At 51.7% G+C, this 11,782-nt stretch overlaps 1 protein-coding gene across 1 annotated transcript in view; it reads left to right on the top strand.

Annotated features, from left to right (window-relative positions):
• Positions 1-1,016, top strand: part of AACS (acetoacetyl-CoA synthetase) — a 46,995-nt gene extending 45,979 nt beyond the window's left edge. The window contains exon 18 of the mRNA XM_075534031.1: positions 337-1,016. Coding sequence (XP_075390146.1) covers positions 337-474 — 138 coding nt within the window. The 3' untranslated portion in view covers positions 475-1,016. The remainder of the gene's footprint in view (positions 1-336) is intronic.
• Positions 1,017-11,782: the final 10,766 nt, after the last annotated feature.

The raw sequence follows: 11,782 nt of genomic DNA, 5'->3' as shown, positions 1-11,782 counted from the left end.
GCTGGTCCTTAGGGCAGGCCCGCCTCCTAGCCTCCATGAGATGGCCTGCTTCTAGACAGCTGCTGGGCGCATGGGTTGAGGTGGAGCAGGCTCAGGGTCTGCTCTAAGTGCTGGACTTGAACATGATTTTCAGCAGTGCCATCTTCCTCCCAAACAAGGAGGGGACACTAGTCTGTCTAGGCGTGTGGGCATACGCTTTCACACAAACTGGAGCATCGTCCTCTACCCTCAGCACCCCACTGGGGCCGGGTGTTCCCTGGGCTGGATGTGCCTGGCAGCCATGCTGGGACACTCCCTCCTGAGTTGACACACTTTGCTTTCCCTTTCCCCCTGCAGTACACACTCAATGGCAAGAAGGTGGAGGTGGCTGTGAAGCAGGTCATTGCTGGGAAGTCGGTGGAGCACCGAGGGGCCTTCTCCAACCCTGAGACCCTGGATCTGTACCGAGACATTCCTGAGCTCCAGGGCTTCTGAGCCGGCGGCCTGGCCCACACCCACTGCACCTGCACGCCCCTTGTTTCCTCTGTCTGGGTCATCACCTAGGTGTCTCTGGCTCCTCTAAAGACATTTTCACCAAGTTCTCTAGGCCGGGGGAGGTGGCTTCTGTTTCCTGCTGCTGGCCACCTGGTACCGAGCCGTCTGCTTGCTGGGCAGGGCGCTGGCCTTCAGAGGTGCAGCAGGCCTGTTGGCTATTCAGTAGCCCCAAAGTTTGGGTGCCGCCCAAGTGGACAGGCTCAGTCTGATCAGGGGTGCGGCTGGTGGGCGATCTGCTCTGAACTTCGCAGCCCTGTTGTCGTCAGCTTCCTTGTGTGCAGGGACATACTCTACCCGTCCACAGGAGCTGTCGCTCTGACGTTCTGGACACATCACTGGTGGGAAGCACTTCCTGGTAGACCAGTGCCACTCCCGCCCACCACAGCCTGGAAGCACTATTTCATACGATCTCGTTATTCAAGGGCTGTGGTTCTTTTTAAAATGTTTTTGTTAATGTTAATTAAATGTTAATGTTAATTGGCTGATCTGTGTCCTCAGAACTGGTTGTGTCTGTCTTGTCTGTCCTGGGGTGGGAGGTGCCCAGCGGAGGGCACCCTGGTAGCCCCACCTCTGAGGGGGTGGGGGAGGAGCATCTACACAGAGAGTCCTGGTCACAGATGGTCTGTGCAGCCTCTGTTCAGTATCATCATCAAATTCTGTATTGTGTGTGTGTGTGTGTTTGAACAGATAGAGCACAACAACATCCTGCTCAATCCCTCTTAGTTCTGCAGTGTAGAACTGGAAGGGTGAGCTCCATGAGGCAGGTGATCACATGATAGGTGGACGCATCTCTGCACACAGCTGTCCACAGGCCTGTGTGCTTTCCCAGCGGCAGGTGGTGGTGGCTCTGTGGGTGTGGGGGTGGCCACGCGAGACTTGCCAGCTGAGAGGAGTCTTTTGGTCATGACTCCTGGGCCCTCTCCTGGGATTCACATCACAGCAGTCCCCGGGCTTCCTGGGCACAGCTTTGCCTTTACCCCACAGCCTCTACTCTGGGCTCACCCAGGCTTAGACCTGGTGCTTTGTGGACTTTCCTAGTCTGTCCTCCCATCACCGAGTCCAGGCATAGTCACCTCCAGGTTATTTTTGCACTTAATAGCTTAGGGGAAGGCCACATGCTCTCCTGTCTTCCCTTACTAAGCCATCCGCAGTGTGACTTTTCTTGCCCACTGAGTGTCCGTCCCCACCTCCAGCCATCCGTCTCCTTGTGTTCCAGACAGGAAGGCGGAGGCAAAGAACCTATGCCTCCCGAGACCTGTGCTTCTTGGCGGGAACACAGTGGCTGTTTGGTGAACAGCCTGTCCACTGGACAACTGTCTGTCCCTGCGTACATGGACATTCTAGCTGCAAGAGAATCTAGGCTCTGAGTTACTTGTCAAGTTCCCTGTGGCTGCTGGAACTAGTGATGGTTTATTGAGCGGCTGAAAACAACAGACAAGCAGGAACTCTTGAGCTCTGGAGGGCAACAACAGTAGAAAGAGGCCTCAGAAGGCTGGTCACGGTGCGGCGGGGGAGGGGGAAGCAGTCCTACTGCTTGGCTGGTAGGGCCCGTCTTCTGTCTTCAGAGCCAGCTGTGGCTAGTTGAGTTCACTCACATCACACCACGCTGACCACCCAGAGTCCCTCTTACAAGGATTTTTGTGATGACAGCGGGGCCATCTCCCTGTCTGAGCTGAGATACTGAGCTTCATCCCTTCTGCACAGTTCCCCTCAGCTATGGGCGAGTATGTGGGCCATGCTCTGCAGACACGTGAGGAAGAGGGGGGATGGCTCCTGGGAAGTCAGCCAGCCAGCATGTGGCCGGAGTGGGGAGACCGCCACTGTCCACTGCTCCGACCTGGACTCCTCCCCAGCCTCAGCTGTGTGACCACCTGCCCGGCTCCTGCTCCTCTCCAAACTCAAGTCAAACCCGGCACCTGCAAGACAGCCAGTCCTCCATCCGGTGCTCAAAAGACCGCCTTCCTGTCGCCTTATGGCAGGGAGCCATGTGGCTTCAACGCAGCGCCCTTTCGTTCCACCAAGATGTCCCGAGCTGGCGAGCTCACGCGTCCTTCCTTATTAATGAGCCACTTCATTAATGAGCGGCAGATGGTCCGGAACAGCAGACTTTCACTCACGCAGCGCGGGCTGTGCTGGCCGGGCCCTGGCTGAGCAGCATGTGTTCCCACCACTATCCCACCACCAGGGCTGGGGTAGCCAAGGGCCACAGCTCCCACTGGGTGCAGGAGCTGACAGCCTGGTGGCAGCCAGCATGCTAGGCTCTTGCTCAGCTCCATGACCTGCTGGGGTCACCTCCAGGAACCTCCTTGCACTGAGGCTCCTGGCCAACGTCACCGAGCCCTTCCTGCCTGTGCAGCCTCACCCCGCATTTCCGGCTCCTCGGCCACCCTCCTGTGCGCCCACACCCTCTCTGTTTCTCTCGCCCTCACCACATTCCCAGCCCCAGGTTCCCTCCCTTCTCTTTGCCCCAACCACCCGAAAGATTGCTCAGGTTGTCCCTGTGTGTCACTTTTATAAAGATAGTGGAATTGGATCCACCCTCAGCCAACCTGAGTTTCCCTTACTGAGAATACATCTGCATAGAGCCCAATTCCAAACAAGGTCCCGTTGCACCTCTGGGAGCTAGGGCTTCACTTGAACACATCTTTTGGGTGGGTTGAACCAAATTTACTATTAAGGACCAGACCATGTTCTCTTATCAGCCCTATCAGGTTTCAGGTCTATAGAGGGGACATCACAGGTGTATGGCGTAAATTTTAACCATTAGGGTACAGGATTAGATTGCTGTAACAGAGACCCTCCTCCATCTAGCAGCTCAGTAGGAAAGGGTTTTTTCCCCTCTCTACACTGTAGCAGCCCTGGGTGAAGGAAGCAGTGGGTGGCAGTGGTTTGGTGGCTTTCACATCATCCAAAGGCTCAGGTCTCCATCTGGCTGCTTCAGTGTCATGTGGCTTGACTGAGGCTGGCTCGTGTTCCCATTCCTGCCCCATGAGCGAGGGACACAGGCATTGTCCCCTCCATCTGCTCACGTCCCATGGGTTTGAATGTTATCACATGGATGCACGGGCAGCTGGGACGAATTCTCTCCTGTTGAGTGGTCATGTGGGTGGAGATAGGATGGTGTGGAGGAAGGAGACCCCCCCCCCCCATCATTCCTGTCACTGGTATAGGAGTCACCAGGTGTGGCACGGGTAGTGGAGAGCTTGGCTCCTAGCTAAATGTTGGTGGCTCCAACCCACCCAAAGGTTCAGGGATCCGGCCACCTCTCGTGACCAGGTCCCTCTGCCCACCGTGCACCACCCACAGGGCTATTGCCCTGACTCAACAAACCCACTCCAACTGTACCCCTGACCGTTTCCCTGGGGTGGGAGACAGCTCTCTGTGTGATCACACCAAGTGGTTTTCTTAGGTGTCAGAAGAGTTAGGGAATCAGTCTAACTCATTCACTCAAGGGACACACACACACTGATCCTGTCCCCTAGGACCAGAGGGCATCACAGCAGGTATTGGTGTGTAAAGACTGGTGGTCAACAAGAACCTGAGGAGATAATGTATTCAGGGGAAATGATTATGATGTTTTGCTCCTTGGGAAAGTGGAGGGGTCAGCAGAAGAGAGCGAAATCTTCAAGGAGGTGGACTGACACGACAGCACAGGGACGGTGAAGAGGGAGCAGGACCAGGCAACGTTTCCTTCCTTGATATAAAGGTTGCCACAAATTAGAGTTCACAGTGAATAACAATGGGTTGAACAGTCCCTCCAAACATACTGATGAGGTAGCCTCCCCCCCCTCCACACACCGGTGAAGGTGACCTTATTTGAAAATAAATGGAATTAGTGTAAGGCATATGCGAGTAGGATACTGGTCCAGTATGACTAGTGTATACACACACACACACAACACTGGTCCAGTATGACTAGTGTCCTACACACACACACACACACACACACACACACACACACACAGAGAAATGGCCACATGAAGCATGAAGATGGAGGCAGGGCCACATGATGCTGCCACAGGCTGAGGAAGGAGCTAGAGGCAAGGGAAGTTGGGCTCCAAGAACATTTTGAGAGAGTGGGCCCCGCCAACACCATGCACTCAGACTTCTGGCTTCCAGACAGTGAATGAACCTGTCTGTTGTTTTAAGCCCCCGGATTTGCTGCCACAGGAAATGAATACAGATGGGTGGCCATGAAAGCCAAGAGGTGACCCTGAAGGCATAGCCTAACAGGTGAGATACTCCATGAGAAGCAGCCAAGTAGCCGGGCAGGGGAAAGAGCCAGAGCAAAGGCTCCTGGAAGGAGAGCAGCTTGGGAGAGGCAGGTGCAGTGTAGCAGGGAGCACTGGACTGTCCTCTGAGGGTCGTACTCCAAGGGTTGCTTCTAGGGGCAGCAGCAATGGGGTCCTTGGGAGGGTGGAAGACGCCATTGATGCCAGCTTCCCACCATCCTCCCTCCCTTCTCTCTCCTCTCACTGTAACCCCAAGCACCGTTTGTGCAGAAAATACAAGGTGGTTCCGGTCCATCAAGCAAATAGGTGTTGAACATACAGCAAAGAGGATTAGGGGGCCTTCTGATTAGGGTTGGCTGTGATGGACTGCGGACCTCTCTCCCTGAGCCACGACTGCTTTTCACATTAACGGAAACGAATTCTAAAAGGCTCAAGACTGCCGAGAGCAAATAAGTCAGGCCCCGTTATGGGGAACGCTTGGAATACAGCTCTCGCTCGGCTGTCGTGGTTCATCATGCTGGGAAGCGCTCTCGGCCACCCGACAGTCAGTGGCAGGCCTAATCGCTTCATTAGCCGGCGTCCAGGGGAGTAGCAGTTGTGAGTCAATTCATTATGCCCTGGAACATCTCCAAGCTTTTCCATCTTGTGGCACCCTCCCTGTTTTCCCGCGCACGTCTTTCTTCCTCAGTCTTGGCTAACTCGCAAGCGGACTGGATGTCCGGGAGGCTGCCCAGGGTCTCCTGGAGATGGGAATCCACGCCAGGCTTGACCCCAGTTTCCCCTCCCTCTGAAGTCATGGCTTATCAACTCCTCACTTCACATGGCCTGCCCCTCGCTCGGACCAGACTCCATTCCACTCCATGGCCAGTTTCGCTCTTCAGCCCTGGAGCTGCTGACGCTTCAAGTTCCTCAGGGCATAAAAGTCCCCATTCGATCAGCAAATGGACTCCCTCCGAGCGTTGCAGGCGGGTTTAAGTTGCAATTGGCTGCGGAATGCTTAAAAGGCCTGGGGAAAATCTCATTGGCCCAACTTGAGTCATGTGCCCTCCTCTGAGCCAATCAGCGCCCCAGCGGGTAGAGGCGTGTTCTGATTGGGCACGCCGGGGTCACGTGGCTATCCCGCCTTTGGAATGTGGCGTCTGCTGACCACAGCTGCCGAGCCTCGCCGCGCCGCGAGGAGCTGCTGAGGAGAATTGGGGTGTTGACGCAGGAGAATTGGGGTGTTGACGCTCGGCGGGGAGCTGGATGCCGCACGGACACCAGTTCCACCGGCCCAGTGACTGAAAAGGGCCGAGGATGCCGCAGAAAACCGGCCGCTGGAGTTTGAGCCTCGTGCTCAGCTTCACCACCTCACCCGACTGGGCTCAAGAGAATTAAAGGCCGCTCCAGCCTTGAACGGCGCGCTCCTGAAGAGAAGTCTGGAGGTATAGATATCTTCCTTTATGCATATAAATCCATATATAGACGTAAGTAGATTAAAATATTCCGAAGTAAAAAAAGATGTCCATTTAAGAATAGCTATATATGGATATAAAAAAAGAATATATATAAGAATATAAAAAAAAATGTCCCCACCCCCAGCCAGTCCTGGGGCTTTGGGGCTTGGCTCAAGGGGAGTCCCTTTGGGACATGGGGGTACAGTGAATGGTATGACTCTGCTGGGCATGCCTACACAGTAGGTTATGCTGGGCCCCCCTAGGGTTTCCTGTATGGGCTCCAATAAATTTCTTCCCTTTTGCTTAAAAAAATATAATAAAAGAATATATATAAGAATATATCTATATCTATCTTTTTACTCTGGAATATTCGAGTGTCAGGAAAAAAACGAGACTCGTAGGCACAACCAGTCAACACAAGAATTGGGTTTTGAGACTTGGCTGATGTCAAGGGAGGCCGGCCACCAAGTAGGGAGAAATGACACCACACGGGGCTCAATCCTTCTTAGGAAAATGCCAGCTCTGGGCCTCGGGGTGTGGCGGCTAAAAAGATGGCTGCGCCTTTAAAAAATTAATAATTCCATTAGGAGCTCCTACAGGTGTTGCAACGATTCAAAATTCAATGAGATCAAGCAGCGATATACAATTGCTGCCGCCATCAGGTTCAAAACATTTTCTTGCTTTTTGAACTCCTTGATATCAGCTTCCCTTTGTCCCCTCCTTCCCCTGTCCTCCCCCCCAGGAACCCTTATTGTTGTTATATATTGTTATTATTTCCCGTGTCGTACACCATCCATTATCTCCATTCACCTACAATTCTGGTATCTGCTCCCCTCAAGTGGGATTATACAGTCATCATTGGTATCAGCTCCCCTTCCCCCCGACACGGCAGCCCTGTTTTAACCCCAATGGGGGATGGTGCTGTTGGTCTGTACCTCCTCCCCCCTTGCCTCTGAAGCCTGCAGCTTGGAGATGGGGAGGGGGGCGCCTTTCTGTGAAAGTCAGCCCCCTTTTAAGAGACGAAACTGTAACACACCCCGTTTAACCACACGTCACTCTTGGGCGCTTTTTATACAAACTGGCAGGGGCAGCCTTGTGACCAGCAGGTCTCTGGGTGCCCCTCCTCCAGCAGCGGGTGCTGGCTTTGTGTCCCAGTGTTCCATGGGGTGGTTCTCCCGACTTTTCAGACATTTTCATCTTGCACAGCTCAAGGGTCAACATTACTTTTCTAGGCACTGCGAAACCAAGAGTCCCGTGGCCCCTTCACTGGGATACGCACGTGATTGCAGTCGGCGGGCAGCCATCCGTTGATATCGCTGAGGTCTGCCCTGTGTCACGGGGAGTGATTCTGATCCCAAGCTCCAGCAGAGCCGAGGCTTACAGGAAAAGCCATCTTTGACCCTCCAGACCAGCCATCTGCCAAGTGTCACTGTGAGACCTCAGCAGACACCACATGGAACAGAAGAACCTCTCGGTGGCAGCCTGCCTGAATTCCCGGCCCACCGAACCCGCAAGAGATGGTAAAAGGCTTTTGCAGTCTGCGCGTCTGTGGGTAGTTATATATCAAGGGGAGTTAGAACAGGGCTGCTTTCAAGCTGGTGAGGAAAATACAAGGGGAAGGTGGGGAGCGGCCAATGGAAAGTTGGGACCTGTAGGGGACTGCTTGGGCTCAAGGTGGTTGGGGGCCTTTAGTGGGAGGCACTGACTCTGGAGACAACAGTCTGGCTTCAAGTGCTGTCTCAATCATCTGGGTCATACCATGCAAGTTTCAGAAGCACCTGGGCCCCCACTTTCCCATCTGTAAAATGAAACAAATGATGAACAGAGAGGGCTATGAACCAGACGAAAGAGCTCAACCCCTGACCCTCAATCCCTGACCCTTACCCTCCAAATAGAGGATCCTCTGCTGCTGTTCCACCAGCTGCTCAGGACTTCACTCATTGATGCAGCCCTTCAACTCATCTCTAGGAGCTCTGGCAGCGCTGTGGGCTAAGTGCTGGGCTGTGAACCTTGCAAGGTCAGTGGTTCAAACCCACTAGCCACTCCTCAGGAGACAATGGAGGCTGTTTGATCCCATAAAATGAACAGTCTCGAGAACCCTATATGGGGGTCACTCTAGGTCAGAATTGACTCAATGGCAGTGGCCTTGGTTCTCGGTGTATGCTCCTGAGGATTCCCAGCCACGAGGAAACCAAGTCTGTGAATTTGGTCTTGTTTAAAATGAGCCCCTGTGCGGCGAGAGCCCAGAAAGTCACTTTTCCACCTCATTGGACTGCCCGCTCACACCAGTGTTCAGACCCCCATGGGACAGGGAGCTGGGGAGCAGCACTGACCCACTGAGCCACTCTCCCAGCAACAAGTGGCTTTTGTTTTCTGTTTTCGCAGCACTCCAGGTGCAGAAATGTGCCTGACATCATCCTGTGGGTAGGCGGTGGACCCCGGAAGCGTGCACTGTGTGCACAGCCAGGTTCCTGAGCAGGATGCAATGCCACCTCTGGCCTCACCGGTAGCCGCTCTCTCAGCCATTTCCTGGGTGGCCCCAGGTAGGAATGAAGCCCCAAGTGGTCTGAGCTACCACCTCAGCCTGCCCCCAGCAGTGCTAGAGAGCCCCTGTGGGAAGAATGGTTCTGGGTGCTCATTCCTACCCAGCTTGGGCTGTGGGTACTGGTGGAGGGCACACACAGAAAGCAGGGTTTATAATAACTGCCCAATACCCTAGGTGCACTGACAGCATGCATGGGTGCCTGTTGCCGAGGCCAACAGGCTCCTCTCCCCCAGGCTGCTTTGGAGGTTGAGGGCTGTGGCATCAGAAGCTGCATGCGGGCACATTGGTGGGCACAGGGCTTAGCCACATGACAATGATAGCCACCGGGTCGATTCCTGCAGCGACCATATAAGACAACCGGATGGCCAGAGCTATCGAGAAGAGTGGAGAATCCTATTTGGCTAAATTTTGCTTGGTGATCCTTTTTGGGTAAATTCCTGAATGTCAAGATCAATTAAAAGGAAAAAAAAAAAAAGAATCACACAAATAGTGGAAAAGATCAATTGCCATGTACCTTTTCCAAGTCACAGTGACCCCGGCACAAACCTTCCCCTATGCCAGAGCCTCTGATTAGGTTTGGAGTGAGAATCAATTCATGTGTCATGGAATTGTAAAAGAGTATGTTCTGTGAATGGTACTTCCCATTCTTCTTAGCTTGATTGAAATCCTGGGCTTTTGAAAAGATGCTATTTATATTCGTTAAGACAATGGAGCTTTCAAAAGGATTTTGACTCTAAAGTCTTCATATGCAATTTCTAAGGAATTGGAAATTTTCAAATTTTCATAATGAATGTGTTTCTGTGGCTTTTTCCTCCCTCCTTTAAAAAATTAACCAGATTCGGCAGTGTCTCTTTCCCCCTTGGTGAGAACCTCGGGTCCTTGCCAAAGTATGTATCACATAATTGCTTTCATGTTCAGACTCGGCGAAAGTGTGTTGTAAATGGCCGGGACGCAGATGTGACAATTCTATTAGGCTCTGGCTCTTGCATGATTGACCTTGCAAATTGAATTCTGAGAGGTTAGCCCTTCTGCCTGGCTGCTGACTTCCACGCTCCCAGTTTGGGGAGAGGTCTAGGAAAGGGCAGGCTGTGATTTTTGGGTATGGGTCTGCCCAGCAGGACATTTGCTTGAAGTGCCCCGAGCTGCACTCCTCTGAAGTTCGTGTTGGCACCTTCTTCGCTCTCAACAGAAGGCCAGCCATCCGTGATGGATAGGTTCTTGCCTGCCTGGTGCTATTAGCCACTCTGTCAAGGTGGCAATGTGATTGTTAATATTCCATCTTCAGACCCACGGTCTATTTTTAGGTTGGCAGTTAGCCAGCCTTCCCAGAGAGAGCGCCACAAAAGGTTAGGGCCTGGGCCTCCACCCTAGCCCCACAGCGGACTTCCCAGCACACTGATGCCCATGAGCTGGTCTTTTGGGGGGTGCAGGAAACACCACAGATCTTATTCCAAGTGTTGGTTACTTGATTTAGAGATGAGGGTTGGTTGGGAAGTATTGCTACAGAAATCATGGCATCCTTTCATTAAACAAAAGTATCAAAGTGAGAAGTTATTATTTGTGGACATAGCCTTCAGCTAGCTCTACACCCTTCTGAAGGGGGTGTTTCCAACCCTCTGGCCCTCCCCCACCCAAAGACTTCTATGTTTTTTGATTCGGCACTACGTCTCAGAGGTAGTTTTGGCCTTCTTAAGGGACTCAAATCTTATTCCTTTTCAATGTCCTTTGAGTTTGGGGAACAAAGGAAGCCTGGAAGGGCAAGATCAGGGCTGTAAGATGGAATGGTCAACACAATGTTATCAAGGTTCATTCATGTTGCAGCATGTATCAGAACTGCAGTTCTTATTAAGAATGAAAAATATTCTATTGTGAAAAAAAAGATGGAATGGTATAAGGTTTCCCAAAGATACTCTCGTAGGACAGCCTTTACCAGTGTTAGACAGGGTTCTATAGAGAAACAAAACCAGAATACTACTAATGATATATATATATATATATATATATATATATATATTTATACAGATAGCTAGATATATAACATAAGAAATAAACAGTTAATTAAATTGTAAAGCAGTACAAATGGCTCAGTGCAACTCACTCCTGTGAGACAGCTGTGAGATACTGGCAGTCCTTTAAGTCTTGAGGGCCGCCCGGTGGTCCGCTGTAGAGCAATTCAGGCTATCTGGGTACAGGCAGCAAACAGCAAGGCAGGTCCCCAACAGTCAGCCAGATGACAGGGTCCGACAGTCCCCAGCTCAAGAGATGTAAATTCCAATTGTGTGGCGAATCAGGTCTTGAAGGAACCTCAAATTACAGTGACACAGTCCACAGGTTAGGTGTCCCACAGGTAGCATAGCTTGCAAATTGATTCACAGAACAAGCAAGACAGCCGCACACTGGTCTGATGATCAAAGAGCAAGAGACAAGAAAGGCGAGGGTCACCGAGCCATTTATCTTTCCACCTTTCAATTAATCCCACATGTGTTTATCGGCCAGGTTGGCACAATAAACTACCTCAACCACTTTCCAAGAGTGAGCAGGTACGTTTTTGTAATAAAATAAATTGAATAAACAACTTTCCTGGCCTTTTTCTCACCAGCGTACTTTTCCATTTTTCAAAAACGTCTTTCTCATAAACCCTATATAGTCCCACTATATCTTTTGAGAAAATCTATGAGATTATCGCTTTGGAATCTCCCTCACAACAGCCGCCATAACCTCTATGCCTTAATTATAAACGGCCCAACATATCCCCTTGGCACCTCTTTTTGAAGGAACCTTTTTTGGATGGCCCTCTAATAAGACCAAGACAAGTGCATTACTGGGAGGATTACCGGTTTCAGCATATTAATTTGCATATGCATATATAAATGGGAACTTTAGTAGGAATATTTTTCAACTTAACCTGCTTGCATCTACAAAATCTTGAGCCTTACACATAAAATTAAGGAGCCCTGGTGGGGCAATGGCTCAGTGCTTGGATTTGAACCCACAGGCGGGTCTGAACCTATCTCGGTCAACATAGGACTGCAAGC

Source organism: Tenrec ecaudatus, chromosome 16 (assembly GCF_050624435.1).
Source record: "Tenrec ecaudatus isolate mTenEca1 chromosome 16, mTenEca1.hap1, whole genome shotgun sequence".
Classification (NCBI taxonomy): domain Eukaryota; kingdom Metazoa; phylum Chordata; class Mammalia; order Afrosoricida; family Tenrecidae; genus Tenrec; species Tenrec ecaudatus.
The sequence above is the reverse complement of the archived record's forward strand: the minus strand, read 5'-3'. Positions and strand labels throughout refer to the sequence as shown.